Source organism: Prinia subflava, chromosome 5 (assembly GCF_021018805.1).
Source record: "Prinia subflava isolate CZ2003 ecotype Zambia chromosome 5, Cam_Psub_1.2, whole genome shotgun sequence".
Lineage (NCBI taxonomy): Eukaryota > Metazoa > Chordata > Aves > Passeriformes > Cisticolidae > Prinia > Prinia subflava.
The window spans coordinates 24,594,193-24,614,122 of NC_086251.1; the positions used below are offsets into that span (position 1 = coordinate 24,594,193).

The following is a 19,930-nucleotide window of genomic DNA, read 5'->3' on the forward strand; positions in this document are numbered from 1 at the left end:
CCAGATGCACTAGTTTAAAAAAATATTTTTTAAAAGGTTGATTCTGAATTTCCTGCCCATAATTCTAATCTTCTGAGGTCTCTTCTATATTATTTCTTTTTCCTCTGTTGTGTTTGGAGCAGAATATTTCCTATTTTGGTATCATTTTCAGACTCCTTTCACTTGATACTTATTCTTTCTTCCAAATCATTAATGAAGTTATTTAATGGGACTGGATCTAATGCTGATCCCTATAATACCTACTAGCTATGTCTACCCCCTGCAGCTTGACTTGCTGCCATTTCTCATTATCTTTTGTTTACGGTCCTTCAGCTGACTTTTTTGATCTGTGTTTGCTGGTAACCCAGCCAATTTGAATAAGATTTTCGTGGCAATAATCATGCACCTTCTGTTCAAAGACTCTGTATATGTAGAAACAGATTAAACATTGAGCCTCAGTACACTGTGGTGGCATAATGGCATACCCACTTGCAGAAGGGAAGAAGAAATTTTGTTCTTCTGAAATCAGGTTCTGTAGAAGATACAGATAGAGTTAGAACAAGCATCTAGAGACCTCAATTATAGTCACATTGATAACTGCAAGGTGTTAATTTATGACTTTAAAGTTTTGGGAGAAGGAACTGTAACAATCGCTTCTTAATCCTTGAGTCTTTTTAGGTTCAAATCAAATGCTTCTTCAGTATTTTTTTTCAGTAGTTGTTTCTGTAAATGCTTTCCTATTTCCTGGGTGCAGGTAGAGGTTTTCAGTGGGATTGCTGGTCTTTAATTCTGTGAGATCAGAATTGGGATCCTTAGACTCAAGCATGTTTTAAAGGCCTCCTATTTCTCTCCCCATGCAGTATTTCTGAAAATAGAGCTTCTGTTCCAGTCTCACTCTAACTCAGTCAGTTTGCACTTTGTTGCACCCCTTATTTTCTTCAAGTCCTAATTAGCAGATACCCTGTGGAATTTCTCTTCCTTATGCTTTCTGTTCTTTGTGCTCACATTAAGTGTACCATTTTTGAGGTCTGAGATGCGTAGTTGTGCAGTTTAATATGGTAACTGAAGGTGATTGTGCTTGATAACATGTCTCTCCCTAGCACTTTGTTTTGTCATGTGTTTAACTGAGAGCAAGCTGGTTCAGGATTGAGGTATCCCTGCTTTTTCAAATTGAAAGGAGAACTTCTAGGCTAGGAAACGTTCATTCTCACTTGGAGACAGCCAAAGTAGGCACCATATTCCATTACCAGAAAGGAGTAACATCTTCAGTCTCTTCTCTGGTTCATGTGGTTTTGTTGAGGGTTATGTCTTTTTTTTTTTTTTTCCTTAACCTTACCACTATCACCTACTTCCTCAAAACTGTAACAATTCTGTTTAAAGCTTTGAAAACTTTTGGATTACTCTTCCCAGTGATGTTAACTTTAGTCTAGGCAGGCTTCAACAACTTGAAGACCATGTGGGTACCTGATCAGAACTGCTTCAGATGCTTCTGTAATGGGACTAGAAAAGAAGAGAAAATTGTTGGCGTTTATCAGTGCATGGTGCCCCTTCTGACATCAGCCTGTTGTGCTGTAATGTTGCCTTTGCTGTGTCTGCCAGCAGAGCTCTGAGTTTAAACAATGGTCAGCAAATCCCTCTTCTAAAGCTGGATTAACTGTACTTTTTCCTTCAGTGGAAACTGCTATTTGGGTAAGAGAAGAATCCAAAATTTTCATTTTCCCTCAAGACAGGCAAGCAAATAAAGCTGAGCTTCTCTGCTGTGGGAATTCAGGGAAGTGCTGGATAAAGAGGGAAAGTGTATCATCTCAACTATGCTCAAGACTATCTGACATATCCAACATCTGCCCTCATCAAGTTGTGTATGTGATGGGAGTGCAAAAGTGAGTCTGGGCTGGAAGTAGAGAAAGAGGGATAATTGTTATCTGGCACAGACCTTCTAGCAACAGGTGGGCAAGGTATTAAGTAGGCTATTAAAGGCTGTGCTATAGAATTCATTAATTTTAACCCCAAGTAAACAATCAAATGCTCATGAGTTCTTAAAATACAGAAAGAAGAATTTCAGTGTGTCTGTTGAAGCCAGGGCAAAATACTCTGATGCTTATTCTAGATTTGTTCAAAAATGCATCTGGGGATACCCTTCCATGTTTTCTCTGTGGAAGAAACCCTACAGCCTTATGCCCATCACTATTAGGACTTTAGTTCTGTACTTTTGCCTTTAATTCCTTTAACCATATACTGTTTCATTTACACAGCCCTGGATTTCTTTTTCCCTCTTTGTCACTCTGTGTCAAATGTGTTCTGTATTTTCACACTCGTTCGATATCCACTTATACCTTCTGTTCTCCCATCATTTTTCTGTGGTAGAGTTAAAATTGTAAAAGATGGTATTGTCATATTTTTGGTTCTTTCTCCTGTAATAATGAGGTTTGCAGAAAGATCTGTCTTCCATGGAATGTCTTCTGTAGGGTAGAATTAGGTGCCTGTGCATGAAGGGGAGCAAACCCAGATCCATATTACCAGATCCATCCAGTTACTCCGTGCTGGACCAAGAGAATGATTGTTCTTTCCAGAGGCTTCTGATTCTGAGCTGAACAGTTTGCAACTGTAAATAATGCCAAATCTGTTTGTAGTTCTGGGTTTTCTAAAGCTGTTAATGCTGTTTTCCTTGCAGCATAGAAGCACTTAGCCATGGTTTTAGCTGTGCTGTGTTGCAGGTACATGAAGAATTGGAGTGTGGTGCAAACAAACTCATGCCTGTGAACTTCCTACTGCTGATTTTAAAAATAACAGTAAGGGGTTCTGTGTTAGGATCAAAGGGAAAAGATACAATCAACAGAGGTGTGGAGTGGGAGTCTCTTTTATGTAGCTGGTTCTTGATACCTGGATAAAAGGAAATTTGAAAGGTAGCATGGCATTGACCATTGAAGCCGGGATCTTTTGCAGTTGTTCATTGAGGAAACTCCATCCATATATGAATATGATAAAATCCTGATAGTTCTAGAATGCTGCTGGAGACTGAAAGAAATGTATCATCAAAAGATGCTTTTTACAGTGAGAACAATCATGCTACCTCCCCAGAGACATGATAGAGACCCCATCACTGGAGGTTCTCAAGATGCAACTGTGCAGGGTGCTGGATAGTCTCATCCAGGCTCCATTTTCCACTAAACGTTGGACCAGGTGATCTTTTGAGGTCCCTTCCAAACTGGGCTGTTGCATGATTTCATGTTGAAGCAACAGCCTGTCAAAGATTGAATTGCTGCAAAACAGTGTTCAGAGCTGCCGTGTGCCATTATTTTTACTGAAGAGGGAGTGGGTTAGAGTCTTTCTTTTTGGAATAAAGCATGCCATCAGGACTTAAATAAAATAATGTTGTCACTCTCCATCAGAAATCTGCTGTTTCTATCAAAGCAACAGCTACAGAGCCCAGTTTGGTAATTATCCTGTGTACTTAAGTTTTCTTTGTAATGTCAATATTTTTATGAATCTGTGGCAAAAACAGGGCTGCTCTGTAATAGCTCTGAGGGCTGCAAGTGGCCTTATCAGCAAAATGAACCTTTGTATATTAGGTTTTGCTTTATGGGGCTGTATTGTTTGGCCTGATGAAGAGTTGCTGGGAGATGAGGGAAGCAGAGTAACAACCTACTGTTTAAGCAGCCCTGCCCTTGCTTCCTCCCCCCCTCCAAAAAAAAAAAAGATATGCAGAAATAACAGGTTGATAATTGACTTCTGCTTTTCAGCCAGAAATGACTTAACTGCTTTGCCAGCTTTAGACATAAAACTACATAGATCCTAACTATTGTTTTAAGAGGAGTGGGGGCAATGCACCCTTACTCAGGAGACACTTCATTTGTGAGATAAATATGAAGATGTGGAGGATATTTGGAAGGAAGCTGAAGAAACTGAGCATACCATGCTAAATTTAAGGTGATGGCAGATGTTAAGTATGAGGTCTGTGTTTAGACTGACTTCCTGTTTTTAAAATCTGGAGGTTGTTTGTATACTTTGCTAGAAAACTGTTTGGTTACTGGATCCTGCCACTGTGCATGTTGAGGGAACCAAACTACAGACAGTGGAGATGGTTTTTTGGTTGTTTATACCCAAGGGCAAATGAGAGTAGGAAATTTTTGTTGTGGTCACATGAGGGATCAGGAGAAGCCATGAAAATTGAGGGATATCAGCTCAGCATGTGACAATATCTCTGTTTAGCTTTTTTGTATCATTTTGTATATATTGCATTGCTAAAATATGTCAGGGTTTTGCCTCGTGCCTAAGTGAAAAGGTTTTTGAATCCAGAGTTGGTAAAATATCCAAGCCTGCAATGTGATATAAAGTTTCAGGAAAAATATTTGTCATTACTAAGCCCAGAGGTGCCTCTTGTTGTTCCTGCTCCAGAATAATGTGTAGAAGTGCAATTAGATACGTCCCCTTTGATTGTTGGTCCAGTTGCCTGAACAGCAAGCGGTGATTTCCGTCCTGTGCTGGCCCACTGAGTAACTGGGATTGGAATGTGACACTGGAGCTCTATGTGTGTGTTTGGTCAGCCCTCTGTCTCATGCTCCCAGCGTTTAATGAGAGTTGGAGGTGAGAGGGTAGATCTTCTGGTAAGGCTTCTCACACCAAGTGCACCACTTCCGCTTAGAGTTGGAAAAAACATGCTTCTCATCTTTATCCTTCCTGACCCTCTCCTGTTACAGATACAGTTACAGGGTAGTGTCACTGGAGCTCTGAGCACTGGGAAGTAATCATAAGACACCAAAGGTGAAATACTACCCACACTGAAATCATTGAGAAAATTCCTGCTGCCTTCAGGTGTGCCAGCTTTTATTCTCCTGGTTCTTTTTCCTGGGAAAGACTAGCCATCCAGGGTTGCTTCTGAAACTGTTCACAGGGTGAAATTGGTCTGTTTTCCCAACAATCCTGTGCATTACTTGACAAGTGCAAAACCAGGGTAGATCACGATTTATAGTGACTAGAAGGTTAGTTCCCCTAAAGGTCACAAATCACAAACCATTAGATCTGCAAATGTTGTAATTCGAAATAGTTAAGCAAAGTATGCTTACATAGCAGCACTACAGGCACCAGCTAGTGCATATGACAGAGTGTTGGTATCTAGGTCACAACGTGTCCTTCAGCTTCCAACAGTTTCAGTAGCATGGTAAAATAGCAGAGCAGAGGTGATGGAACAAGCGACTTTAATGAGGTGAGAAGAACAGATTTAATATGTGTGTGCTTATATATAACCTAATATTAGTAGCAACTGTGAAGAGAACTGTGTGTTTGACAATACAGCAGATTAAGTTACACTTTGCAGACTGGGACAGCTGCACTAATTCTTTCTTTGCTGTTGCAGAGCTGTGCCTCCATGCTGCTCATGGGGAAGGCCAGAAAAGCTGGTGAAAGGATTAAAGATCAAGTCTTCAGAGTAGGGGCTGAAGGAGCTAGGGTTGTTTAGCCTGGAGAAAAGGAGGCTCAGAGGGGAGACTCTTACCACTCTCCACAACTATTTGAAAGGAGGTTGTAGGGAAGTAGGTGTGTTTTCTCCCAGGTACAAAGTGACAGGACGAGCAGAAATGGCCTCAAGTAGTGCCAGAGGAGGTTCAGATTAGATATTAGGCAAAATTTCTTCATCCAAAGGTTTGTCAACACTGGAGGATGGGCTGCCCAGGGAATGGTAGAGTCTCCGTTTCTGGAGGTATTTAAAAGGTGTATGGATGTGGCACTCAGATATGGTTTAATGGTGGACCTGGCAGTATTGAGTTAAATGGTTAGACTTGGTGACCTTAGAGATCTTTTCCAACCTAAATGATAGTGGTCTTGTGTAATCCAGCAGAAAGGGGTACTGGAGCTAACAGTAGCTGAAATGAGTGTTTTGATGAGGATAATGGTAGAAAATTGCTTTGGAAAAGGTAGTTTAAACAGCAGCTACTTTGGCTACAATATACAACTAGTTCTGCCTTTTTAAAAGGTTGTAGGTGACAGCAGAAGATAATTTGTCCTGAATTCTCTGTGTTGTTGGTTTGAAGAAACCTGTTTGATTTTTGTGGGTGGTTGTGGTTCTTCTGAATTTCCCTTAGTTTATTTCTACTAGTCTGAAATTTTTGCGTAGATGATGAATTGCTTTTCCTTAGCAATGTCTGTTGCTTTTTTTGCCTTCTGGCTACATCACCCACTTGCTGTCCTTTCAAGCCAGCCATTGCCCTGGCCATACCTGGTAAGTCCTCTGAAGATCTGACCACTCTGCCCTCTTTCATTCCTTATTCACCTCCTGATTTTTTAGTCTTTATCCCTCATTACACCAGGTGATTGCTGCTTTTCTGTTGTATGCAGATCTCTATACCTTGAGATGTATTGTTTTGTACTAAACCTTTCAAAGGTAACTTGTAATGGACATGAGTGAAAGAATAAAAGGATTTTTACGCCCAGTACAGACTGAATAGAAATCCCACCACCAATTTGTTGGGTGCAGTTCAGCATGGAAAATAGTCTGTAGTTAAGGCTTTGCAACCTGCAGTGTAGCATTTGCAAGCAGGCAGTTGAGGCTGGCAGAAACCTCTCCAGCCAGTTTTGTGCAGAGGAAACATAATGTGATCCTTTTCAAGGAAGTGCATCCCCTCTGAAGTTAAATCTTTGCTTTACTTGCACAAGTGGATGTCTTCACTGGAGGGAATTCTGCTGTTGAAAGAGTTGCAGAAGTATTACATCAATCTTGCAGATATTGCTTTTCTCAATTAGAATGAAAAATAAGGAAATTATGAGGCTTGTGTGGGATTTTTTTTTTACTTAGATTGATACAGTTTATGGTTTATCACAGGTATACTAGACGTGTGAATGAGATCAATGAAATCAAAAAGCCTGAAAATAGTTCAGTGTGTATGTGATTACCACTTGGGCCAGGTACTTCTCTGTAATTCTTTCCTTATGATCTATTGTTTAATCTAAGAGCTTTATGTTTGTTTGAATTGGAGAAAGAAGGAACCATGCAAAAAAATCCAACCACACTAGCGTGAGGGAGTTGATGATTGATAGAGTAATCATTTGTTTAACAGTGATATTGATTATATAGATTGACTAGATAATGTCAGACAGAAGTTCAGGCATGACCTTTTTCTTTTGGGAAGGGTGTTATAGCCTGTTCTTTCTCAAGGCAGAGATTTTTTTAAGAGGAAGTGTGGGATAATATCATAAATATTTGCATTTGCACGGGGATGAGAGTCAAGAGTTGTGTTAGAGTATTGTTCTGAAGATGGGGAAGGAGGCCTGGGAGGTCCTTAGGCTAACTTTAAGGCTGGAAAAAATTTTCTTATCAGGTTAATATATTATCATTTAGACTGCATTTTTTTGGTCAGTTTGTAAAACGGAAAATCCTCTTGCTCTTATAAATGTCAGTTATGCACAGCCTAATGTAACAGTTTAATGTTTACAGGTAAATAATAAAAGATTATTTTCCAACTTCACTGGAGTCTGAAATGTATAAAATAGTGACATGCCAAAGGTTTGCATCTGAGAAGTTTGGGGTTTGGAGATGACCCTACAAATAGCAAGGATTCTCCTTCAGAGAATTTGCTTTGTATTGTGGTGTCATATCTAAATGAAGAGCAGCAGCAACACTGTGGTCTGGGAGAAGACTGAGTTTGTAAAATAAAAGGGGTGTTCTGGTACCTGGCATTCCTTGAATGTTTGTGATTAGTGCTGAGTTATTTTTCAGCTGATTCCCAAGTCTCTTTCTGGCAGGTTGCATTTGACTGTGTCCTTCTAAGAGCCCTTTTCCAAGAAAGTGCAAAATTGATCTCCAATTTCAGGAGGGTGAATATTTTCCTTTGCTGTCAAGGATTTGTTTGTACACACTCGTGTGTACACAGAGAAAAATTTATGTCACTTTGTATTTAATGTTTACTCTAAAAGAGATGGGATCTCTTCAAAACAGCTTTCTTTTTTTCTTCCTTTACAGGTGTTACAAGTAGCACTGAGTGCTCCTGTGGACGTAATCACTTTACGTGTGCTGTCAGTGCTTTTGGTGAATGCACGTGCATCCCTGCTCAGTGGCAATGTGATGGAGACAATGACTGTGGGGACCACAGTGATGAAGATGGCTGCAGTAAGAATACCATCCTTGGCTTATGTTTGGGAAAATTGAGTGTCTTTTTCTCTGCAGGTGCTTCCCTGTTTCACAGGCACATCCTACCATTTGTATGACAAAAGTTTTTGATTGTAGATGGTGTACTTTTGACTGACTGGGAGTCTAACAGAGCCATTGTCCACTGATATGAAATGCAGTGAAAGCCCAACTTTGGCTTTTTTTGCAGCTGGTTTTAGGTGCTGGTTGGACATGATTATGTTAGAGGGAGAGGAGGGACAGAGAAAAGTAGCTCGCATTTTTCCACTCTTGCAAAAGCACTATCTCTGAATTAAATTGTATGATTTTGCTGTAAATATTAATGGAAAAAAAACAGTGTGAAGAGGCGTATTGTCTGCCCTCTTAAGTTACATTCTAGCTTGTATCCTGGCTGCCATGTGAAGAGAGGGAATCAAACTGAAATAACATTCATTGGCCTTGGGATTTGCTGAGAGACCTTACCTTGCAGGTACTGTGTCTCTGCATGGTGTTGGCATCTGTGTAGCTGAGCCCAGCTAGGTGAGAACTGATGTGAAATGTCACTTTGAGTGGGTGTAGCATGATGGAGATGAATAGAGAAAGCCTCTTTCCATGGGAACACAAGTAAATTCCTTTTTTACCTCATCTCTTTGGATTCCACAGAGCATGGTAGAATTGAAGAGTGAAAAAAAAAGTCTGGTGTCATGAAACTCCCTACCTAAAAGTTGCCCTAGAGCTGAAAATTTAAGCTCCTGTCAACATTCTTTTAAAAATTGTCTTAAAGAATCTCTTCTTCCTTAAACTAGGAGATGTCAACCCAGCTTCTTGAAAATTTCCTTCCTTCTCAATTCTTGTTTCTTAAAATTTTGCAAACGTTGAGCAACGTGGCAGACCTTGAGTATTGGGGAGAAAAGGCATATCCAATTGCTAAGCTGGTTTTACTGGCTTTTTACTAAGCACAGAAGAAAATTCCTTTTTTTGTAATTTTGGGGTTTTTTTGCAATTAGGCGAGGAGATTCGGGGATGGTAGTGGGATTATTTTAACTTTTGTTTTTGTGGGCTCAGTAATGACTTAAAGAAGTGATAATTCTTGATATGATTTTCTTTGTAATTTAACAACTTCCAGCACCAAAAATTTCAAGCTAAGCAGGCATGGTAGCACTTGGGGCAGGAAAGATAAGATCATACATAGGAGCCAGCAGGAGGTTGCTTCATACAACATATGCTTAAACTGTGAATCTTCTTGCCAAAAAACATGGATTCTGCAACCTCAAACATTCTCAAACAGCAATCTGACAAGTTTATGGATGTATAATCCATTAAGGTCTGTTAAAGATGAATATGCCACCTCTTTTTTGGGAAGTCTTTGTATTACAAGTAGAGGCAAAATTTGTGTTTTGAGGAAGAGCATTTAATTTCATGCTACTTTCTTCTGCTCTTGGCATCTACTGATGCATCATGTCTCTCCTTCTGTGGCCTGAAAGGGAGGAACCTTTTGGTCTTGCAAGTAAGATATAATATGTTAAGGAGATACAATAAGGAGATCTGGCCTGTATCTATTTGAATGGAAGCTGTGCAAACTAGGAAGCAGTACTGAAGTGTGAGCAATCTGCTGATATTCTAAGGCAGTGGAGGTTGGGAAGAATATAAAATAAGGGTAGGCATATAAGAGACAGAATATAAAGTGATGCAGAGAATGTGGGAACTGGGCTTGGCTTCTGCCTGTTTTAATCTACAGTTTCTAAGAAGGTTGGGCACTGCAGTTAAGACAACAACAAAAAATTTCTATAAATACATTGGCAGCAAAAGGAGGGCTGAGGAGAATCTTCACCCTTAGCTGAATGTAGAGGTAACATAGTGTCAGGGAAATGAGAAAAAGGCTGAGTGACTTCATGCCTTCTTTGCCTTAGTCTTTAATGTCAAAACCAGTTGTCCTCAGGATACCCTGTTCCTTGAGCTGGAACTTAGTGACAGATGGCTGAGTGAAGCCCCATAATCCAGAAGGAAGTAGTTAGTGACCTGCTACACAAATTAAAAACCCACAAGTCTATGAGCCCAGATGGGATGCACCTAAAAGTAATGAGGATGAAAGAACTTGCCAACTACTTTTAGTCATTTAGCAGCAGTCTTGAATTACCAGAGAAGTTCCAGTTGAATGGAGACTGGCAAATAAAACACCCACCTACAAGAAGAGTTGGAAGGATTGTCCAGGGAACTAAAGGCCTGTCAGCCTGCCCTCGGTACCGGGATGGTCATTGAGCAGATCATGCCAGTGCCATCATGCAACATGTGCAGAACAACCGGGGATCAGGCCCAGACAATATGGTTTCACAAAACGCAGGTCCTGCTTGACCAACTTGATCTCCTTCTGTGACAAGATGACCCAGCCAGTGGATGAGGAAAAGGCTGGGTCCATGGCCTGAGACCAATTGTGCAAGGTTTGACAAGGTGAAGTGTCAGGTCCTGCCTGTGGGTCACAACAACCCCAAGGCAGCATTGCAGGCTGGAAAAGCTGCGCAGCAGAAAAGGACCTGGGGGTGCTGGACAATATCAGCTGAACATGAGCCAGCAGCACCCAGGTGGCCAAGAAGGCCAATGCCATCCTGGCCTGTATCAGCAGCAGTGTGGCCAGCAGGACCAGGGCAGGGATTGTCTCCCTGTCCTGGCACTGATGAGGCTGCACCTCAAGTTCTATGTCCTGTTTTGGGCCCCTTGCTGCAAGAGGGACACTGAGGTGCTGGAGTGTGTCCAGAGAAGCAATGGAGCTGGTGAAGGGTTTAGAAAACATGTCCTGGAAGAAGTAGCTGAGGGACCTGGGGTTTAGCCTGGAGCAAAGAAGGCTAGAGAGACCTCATTGCCCTCTACAACTACCTGAAAGGAGGCTGTAGTGAGGTGGGAGTTGGTCTCTTCTACCATGTCTCAAGTGAAAGGATGAGAGCAAATGGCCTTAAGCTGCATCAGGCAAGGTACAGACAATAGAAAAGAACTTTTTGCTGAAAGAATGATGAAGTGTTGGAATAATTTGCCCAGGGAGATGGTGGAGTTGTGGTCTCTGGAAGCGTCTGAGAGTGTCTGGATGTGGCACTTGAAAATATGGCTTGGGGGAAGTATTGGTTGACTGTTGGACTAGATGGTTTTGAGGCTCTTTTCCAACCCTGGTGATTCTGTGATCTTATTCAGGATAAAACTTGTGCTGTAGGTCTCTGCAATTTAGTGGCAGAGAAAAGCTAGCATGTACAGAGAAGGACAGTAGGTTTGACAAGATGGAAGGGAGAAAAGGAGCTCCATTTATACAGAGTAGTAAAGTGATTCAAGGGGAAGGACTAAAATAGGAGCTGCCTTTTTAAATATTGCATCCTGGTAGAATAGATACAAAGAGAACTTTTTCAGCTGACAGCCAGCCTTACTTGAAGTGCAATTTAGGGGAAAGAAAACAGCAAAAATAAAAGTTAACATTTCTATAGCATCCTTCACCCCATTGCTTAAGTGCAAGACTTCAGCACATGCAAGGTTGAAGTGGAGGAGCCCGAGGAACACTTACTCCTTTAAGCCTGTTGTATCTTGCTCTGAGTGGCTGCTCATTATGAATCCAAGTATGATACTATTCTTAGCTTGTAAGAATTAGATCAGCTCTACAGCGTAGGTTTGTGGTAGATGTCTGTCTGTTTGTCAGGGCTGTTCCCTGTCTTGCTTAGTTATTATAGCACCAAACCTTTTTGCCAGAGCAGCTTGCTTGCTGAATCCCTCCCTTCTGCTTGGCATACAGGAGCCTTTGGAAGGTGCACTCATTTGTGGGGTGAACCTTCCATTTGCTCTGCTTGCTGGCTGTGCCAAGCATGAACAGGGCAGCAAGAGTGCAAGAGCAGGGGTAGGGCTTGAGCCCCTTGGAACAGCAACTTGAACTTTAAATCAATTTAAGCTTCTCGTGAATCAGCAGTGATGCACATAGTACATGAGAACAGTTGGTTCACTAATTTTTCTTTCCTTCCCTGGCTGTTTGTCTGTGACATGCATGAAGTTTCCTGGTTAGAGTGAAATTTTGAGCTTCTCTGTTTTGAACTTGATTTAAGGTTTTATTTATTGACTGAAATTACTAAATTTCTTTTAATACAAATACTGAGCTAAAGATTTGCATTGCTCTGATAAAGTCATCCAGCGAGCCCCAGATAAAAGCCTACTTAACAAATTCCTGAAAAAACATGGGGGTAGTCTTCACTCCAGAGTGGGCCCAGTTGTTTTTTCTGACTTATGAACCTTAGTCTGCAACTACTTTATATGGAGTCTTCTGAGATGCTAAAGCTATTGATATTCTTTTCCAGCAATTATATCAGTGTGCAGCTCTGAATTTTACAGGCAGGAATTATAATATCAAGTAGATGTCTCTGATTGGAAGAGTGAACAGATGTGTTTGCAAGGAATCCTACCTTTCCACTGGTCTGCTGCAAGCTAGTTTTAGAGTTGCAGGATTTTCTTTTTTCTCCTGTGAATGTCCCAACTAGAGTTGCAAGATTTTTTTTCTCCTGTGAATGTCCAAACTATCCAGAGAAATAAAGCTGCAACCATACCTTTTTAAGGTGTACTTTTCTTCAGTGTATCATATGCTCATATGTATACTGTAAGCCAATTCAACAAGAAGAATGAGTTCTCTCTACTTCCTTGGGAAGAGGAGAGGAAAGTGGGAAGACAATGGACTACTGAACTCTTAATAAAGCAAAAGAGTCAAACAGGCTGGGGGTTAAGGTGAAAGTTACTTTAGCAAATCAAGATTCAGTCTTGCACCTGTGTCTATTCAGTACTGCATATATGCTTGAGTAGTTGATTGGAGTTTGCTAAATTCTGTATTAATGCAATTTGCTACCCTTGAATTGGTAATCTGTCATTTTGGTTAAAGAATAACTGTTTGAAATGCAGTGTGTGGTGTAAAAAAAAGGCAAGATACATGGTAGCAAGTGGAGTTCGAACTACAAAAACCAGGAGCAGACATGGGAAACACTGCTTCTGAGAGATATATTGAATTTTGAGAGAAATTCCTAAAATATGGTGTGTTTTATTTTGGTTCTTTTTTTTTTTTAATACTGTGTTGCACACTATAAAACAAATTACCACTTCTTGAGTCAGTTGCACTAATTTTTTTTTAACTGTTTCTGCACACCCCAGGCACTTCACATTTGTATTCATGTCCTTGGGATGTCTGCCTCTCCATAGGTATTTTCCATTGGTTTTGGGAAAGCCCTGCCTCTGCTTACCTGTGACAGACACTGTTCTCCTTGCAGATTTGAAGCCCTGCAGTGATGGAAGCCAATTATTCCGTGACATGTTTGCTTCCTGCCCTGGATCATGTTTACAAGCCAGAGTCCTGCAGTAATAATAGCAATAAGCCACCTGGCAGCTGTCATGCCAGCTCCGTAGACTTGGTGTGGTGTCAGCTCTCTGGCTTGCTGACAGTGTCTGGCTGGGAAGCCCTCGCTGCACATGCACAGCGTGGCTCAGCTCCTTCCTGCCTCGTGCCAGCAGAGACTGCCTTGGCCTGTCCCTAACGAAAGCCGCATGCAAGCAGAGGAATGGTTTTCATTCTGCCCTCCTGCGCCCTTTGAAGTGCTGCGTCGTGTCAGTGAGCCTCACTTCCTGTGGCAAGGGTGAACGGACAACTGAGCAAACTGGGCCTGAGGGCTGATAAATAGTTCTGTTTCTCATAAGATACACCAAATCTCCCCGTAACCATCCCCCCAGATGAGCCTTTTGCTCTGAATTTTGGATCTGTATCGTACTTAATTAACTTAAGTAAATGTGTTACTTTTCGGGACACAGACTTGCTTGCTTCGCTCCATGCACTGTTGTACAACACTTCTTCATTTGAAGGGACTGAAGAAAAATCTACTTCTTTTACCTGAAAGATTACTGAAAGTGATCTGTTGTTCCCATCTCATGGAGAAATTTACACAGTTCCTGTTGAGCTACAGCTCGTTCAAGCCCACTAGAGGGTCTCTTCCTTGCCAGGCAGGACTATCAGTATAACCTGTGCATCAGTCCCACAACAAAAATTTTTAAGGTGAGGTTAAAATAAAAATATCAGAGGTCTTCTATTAAAATTAATGGAAACTTCGAAAGAATAATTTTCCTTCTGCCATTCACTTTAATCATGAGTATTGAGCTCAGATGCAATGGCTCAGGTGAAGCTTTGCTTCTAAATTTAATATTCCGGTGAAAACACACCAGTTCTTTATCTGCAAATTTGTAATGTTATTGGGCCTGGAGTATGTGTGTTTCCTTTAAAAGGCATCAGAATTAATGCAATGCCCCCTCAGGCAGAGTGCTTGTGATCAAAGGGCTGTGAAAGATTGGATGCTGATAGTCTTTTAATTTTCTTTTTTTTTTTTTTCTTTTGACCGGCAACATCAATACAGTTCAGCAGTGTAAGAACATTTTATGTTATTCTGGAACTAGATTTTCCAACATGTTAGTTAGTGAAATGCAATTTCTCATTTTTCTTTGTGAGATTGGACTAGCCTCCTCTTTTTTTGTCCCTGGACCTTTTGCCTGCAGACCTCAGCAAACAGATCTGTCTGTGGGTACGTGTGTGTTTATACACATGCATGAGTATGAACATAGCTGGGGGTCAGGCTGCACTATTCTGATGTAGGTAGCATGATTTTTCGTTTTGGTTGTATTTATTTTTAAAATTAACTTCTCGTTCTTCACGTGAATGAGAGTTTTTCTAATTAAGCAGCCAGTATTGTTCAAGCCTCTCTGTGTTCCAGAACTCTGAACACCAGTTGCTTGCTGTCCTTGGGTACAAAGCAACCTGCTCACCACAGGCAACAGGGATAAAGTGTTCAAAGGACAGTGGGACGTGATTCAGTCTGCGTTTCACCTTATAAACTTCCCTTTTTGCCCACCCTCCCCCTTCTCCTGCTTGGCAATAAAAGAGTGTCCTGTGTAATAGGAGTTGGGAGAGGGGGAGGAATAGCAGGCTTATGATAGACCTAGCTTTGCTGAAACATTGGATGATGTCCAGTGTGACCATGCAGAGGGATGAGCTCAGGGAAATGGTTGGAAGTTCAAAGGCCTTTTTGTATTGCTCACTGTCAGTTGACAGATGTGCTCTCTTTGGCTGTTGCTGCCCAGCCTAGTTCTTCCACTGGCTACCCTTCTCTGGATTTGCTCCCCATCCTGCCTCTGGCTCTGCCTGGGGAGGCAAGTTAATGTCTGTCTGTCTGGGCATTTGCCTGCCTTCAGCTCCATCCTGGGACTTGCCTTTGCTCATCCCTTTTAGGAAAATATTGTTTCTTTGCATTGATACGGAGAGATCAGGCTGGAACTGAGCAGAGAAGGGGGGTTGAGGCTTAACTGTGTTTACTGTTTGGCACGGCCTAATCCTGCTGTGCATACTGGTGAGAGCATGTTGCTACCACCTATGATTGCTTTCTTATCAGTGGAAGTGATCCTATGAAGGACTTGTAGCTGTTTCAGAAAATAATAAACATCCTTCATTTGAGAGGTTGGAGAAGGGGCTAAAGAGGCAGAACTGTCCCAGGATCATGCATCAATAGCAAGCTGGGATGAGAATATGGGGATTCAGTTTCTAGTCTTCTTGATGCTAATCCTCCAACAAGAGGGAGAGGTCTTGTTCCACCTCTGTCAGTGAAAAGAGTTCTTGCTGCTTCATTTGTATTGCCTGTACCTGTCTTCTGACTATAGCTTTTAAAATTATCTAAGTAAAAGCAATACACTTATCAGATTGTATAGCTGCTCCATTGTGTCAGAGCAAGACACAGTGGTGGTTGTTTGAGTGTCCTAAGTGTGACCTCCTAACTTTTGAATTTCCCCTTAACTTCAAATTTCCAAACGCTTTGGATATATTTACAACAGCACTAAGCATTCGCTGTGGGCTAGTGATATGGCCTCAGCTTTACCTCTATAGAACTAAAATTCATCAAAATATGAAGTAATAAATGGCCAACAGAAGAGCTGATCAGTAACAGCCCTAGAGCAAAGGGCTGTGCAGTGGAACTGGAGCCTGATGTGCTTAGAACAAATAGAAGGAAACAGGTTTGTGTGTAAGCAGTGTGCTTTTTAGTGGGAAGAAGTGATTGGGAGGGCAGAGCTAGGAAGAGGTTGCCCCCATGTGAAAGCTGCTCCCAGAATTTCTTGCATTTTTATTTGAAGCGTCTGTTTCTGACCATTATTAGATTCAGGTTACAAGTTTATATGGATCCCTGCCCTGATCCCATTGACAGTTCCTCTGCTCTATGAGACATCAGCCCTCATTCATTAGTTTGGGATTTTGGGGGTCTCAAGTGTGTTTGTGGTTTTTCTTCCTCCTTTAAAGGAGAGCTCCTGCAGAAAGAGATTTAATCCCACCCTGCCCCCACCCCAGTGTTGTCTGTGCTAGCACACACTTGCTCTCTGCTGGGTTGGGGAATTTGGTCCTCCTTTGTATATGGCAATTTGTGTTTTGCTCTCTTCCCTTGTGCTTGAAGCTTGATTTTTATATCTAGGGGGAGTATGAAATTGGCTGAATTGCTCCCTGTAGGGGTGGAATTTCATTTTATGTCGCTCGTGAAGGGATGCAGCAGTTCAGTGGGATAATGGTATCCGCTCTGAACCAGCGCTAATGGTTTAACCCTCTGGGAGCCTGAAGAATTCTCCCCTGGAGAGCGAGCATGCAAATTCCCTTCCAGGTGGCTCCTGTGCAGTCCTTTGGTGATTAGTCATGCTAAAGCATGTGCTGGGAGGATGGTCTTAGTCCTGAAATTGCTGCTGAGGCCAGGGAAGGTTTTCTCAGCGTGTGGTGTTTGGAAGTTGTGCTTGGGGGAGAGAGGTCTGATCTGTGGGACTGATCATCTGAGTCCAAAAATGATTTGGTTATATTTGGAAGCAGAGTTTGGAAAGTGGAGAGTTTTCTGCTTCTACCTGCCTTGAGGAAGAAGCAGAAACTCCTTCTTCATTTTGCTGCAACAGCCCAGAGAAAGTGTGATGTAAGGAAAGGGGTCAGCTATTGGAAGATCAGGGTGCTGTCAAACCTATAAAAGGAAAATACAGATTTTTGTGCTTTCTTCTCCTTCATACCCCTCTAAGGCCTAGAAGTAGCTGGATATGAGATGGATAGATATCTGCGTGGGATAGCCTGGACATGATGGGAAGGACCTTTTCCCAAGGGCAGTGCCAAATTCTTTGAATTTTGAGAGCAATTACATCTGCAGTGATGTCCTCAGATAAGAGGTGCCTGCCGCACTACAGGAACAGCTGAGAGGATGATGCAAATTTGTGGTTAGAAAAATGGATGTTAGAGAAAGTATGCTTTTATCTGCCCTAATATATTATTACAAAGAGGGGCTTTTAGGACAGGCCCTTGGTGAGACATGTTGGAGGACTTGCTATGGAGAGCAGTGAATGATTTAGTATGTATAATCCATGCTTCTTTAACAGGACACTGGCAGCAGTCCTGGGCCAAAGGGGAACAGAGAGAAAGCTGGAAAAACTGAAAATGTGACTATTTGTTTTCCTCATTAAATCATCCTCCTTTTCTGTGCGGCTGCTGTCTTCACCTTCCTTTTTTACCCACCTCCCTGCACTCTCACTCCCACCTCCAGGATAGTGTTGGCAGGAAAGGGAGTAGCAGCATAGCAGAGAAGGGCTGGCCTGCCTGCTGACAGATGGGAGTTGCTGTCGGCAGGCTGGGCTGGGATGAAAGGGTTTCAGGCAGTAGCCTTTCTAGCCCTCACCCCGTCACATCACCAAGCGAATGCTGCTCTTTGGAGAACACACCTGTCAGGAGCAGGCTTGTGCAGCCCCTTGCCTACCACAGCTGGCAGCACTTGAAAGCATGAACCTCTCGGGGTTGAGTGTTCCTCTCATCTGTGGGGGAAAGAACAGGGCTGATGCTCCCCCTTGAATTCCAGCTTTGTGGCTCCGGGCCTCTTCAGACACTGTGGATTTGTGGTTCCACTCCATTGCAGACACTCCTGTATAGGCAAGAATCATCCCTTGTCTGTCCCCTTCTTCCATCCTTTCTGCATGGAAACTTCGAGCAAGGTTTGGACTCTGTTGTCCATACCTGAGATACAGCAAATTATCCCCAGCAGTGGATTCCTGCCTCTCAGCTTTTCCTTGCAGATTTCTTAGATAAAAAACCCGACACAGTCCCCATGCTGAAACACACTGTTGCATGTTACTTTGTAAAGTTAAAACATTGCTTCTGATAGTTCTCACTCTTAAAGAACTTGCTGTGTAATAGAAACAGGATGGACGCATCCTGGGAAGCATGCAGGAAAGATGTTGATAGTTTAATTTTGCTTGTTATAAAACAAATGCATTTATGGGAGGACCGCAGGCTCAAGGATGAAAGAGGAAAAAGGAACTCAGTGAGGGAATTGTGACAGCTACTTAATTGTGGGAAGGTCAGTGTTTCTCTGGGGAAGAGAGGCTGCCAAGGTACAGACCTACCCTGACTGCCCTCTAAGGAACAGCTCTTCCTGATGACTTGAAATTTTGTCTTTTGTTTCTAAGAGATTTAGTTCTGCTCCCTCAGGAGGGAAGGAGCTTTGTTTTCAGGAAGGAAGCTGGCTGCAGCTCCATGAGGTGTTTCTTTGCTCTTTCAGTGCTGCCCACTTGCTCCCCCTTGGACTTCCACTGTGACAATGGAAAATGTATCCGCCGGTCGTGGGTCTGCGATGGAGACAATGACTGCGAGGATGACTCCGATGAGCAGGACTGCCGTAAGTCACCTGCCTGAGGGAAGAGGGTGGGTGCAGTGCCCGCCTGCTGCGACTGGGGAAAGCTGACCCTTTTGATTAGAGGCATGTAAGGGTCTATCCATTGAATTGGACCTCTGGCTTGTAATAAGCTGTATTCTGCCCGTGACAGAGGTGTGTACCTGTAAGCTCTGCTGCCTTGGCACCTGGCTTGCTGTTCAGCTGCCTGTCTTGGGGGAGGGGATGCTTCTCCATCCAGCTGTAGAACCGTTTATGCCCTACAGCCTTGATAGTTAATGTCCCATGAAGCACTTCCCTGAGCTGGGCTTCATGCCCTCCCCTGTTAGTGGAAACACCTAACCCCTGCCAAATCCTACTGAACTGCCTGTCTGGCTGACTTCCTGTGGCCTCAGGTTCCACTGTCTGACTTTCCTGCAGTGCTGGCCTGCCACCAGCATCCTGTCCCTTCAAAGAGGGCTCCTTGAGGAGAGGGTGGTGCTGTAGGTGTACTGCCTACACAGAGTTGTGTGCATGGTGTTCCAGAGTGACTCTGATGGAGAACCCCATCTGAAGAAATGTAGAAATAAAACTCTTCACTGTAAAGTGTTCCACGTCCACTGCATGCATGGAAATGAGTTCACTTTCTTACCAGTATATCCCTCATCTTTGCCTGCCTTTTTGGGCAAAGAACTGGGAAGCAAAGTTCAGGGGCTGACATCCTGTGTGATGCTCTGGAATGCAAGACTAAGCTCAATTTTCCAGTCTATTAAAATATATTCATGAAGGAAAAGATATGTAGATCTGGGTCTCTGGTTTTCTGTTTTTCATAAAAGGTTGAGATGCCCTCATATCTAAGAAAACAGTGGAGAAGGGTGTGATCAAAAGATCTGGAGACTAATGAAAGGAGAAAGACAAGGTTCTGTGCATGAGAAATTTGTGGGGAGTTATTCAGACTAGCAGTAACCACAGAAGGGTGTCTGTTGGACTGAAGTCCTTGGGTGCTAAATTTGCAGTCCCTTTTCTTTCCTTACTGGTCTGCAGACAAGCTTCCTTAGAAAACTGGCAAGGAGAGTGGAATGAGTTTGCAAAGACTGAGGTGTTCAGAAGAGGAAGTTCAAATTTTCTCTCTCCCTCTTCAGTGAACATGTCCTTTGCTTTGAAG

At 42.5% G+C, this 19,930-nt stretch overlaps 2 protein-coding genes across 3 annotated transcripts in view; one reads left to right on the plus strand and one right to left on the minus strand.

Annotated features, from left to right (window-relative positions):
• F2 (coagulation factor II, thrombin) overlaps positions 1–19,930 on the minus strand; it is a 329,241-nt gene that overhangs the window by 213,413 nt on the left and 95,898 nt on the right. The window lies entirely within an intron of this gene.
• Positions 1–19,930, plus strand: part of LRP4 (LDL receptor related protein 4) — an 83,335-nt gene that overhangs the window by 32,770 nt on the left and 30,635 nt on the right. For both annotated transcript variants that reach the window (XM_063398437.1, XM_063398438.1), the window contains exons 2-3: positions 7,931–8,077; positions 18,676–18,792. In XM_063398437.1, the coding sequence (XP_063254507.1) occupies positions 7,931–8,077; positions 18,676–18,792 (264 nt within the window). The remainder of the gene's footprint in view (positions 1–7,930; positions 8,078–18,675; positions 18,793–19,930) is intronic.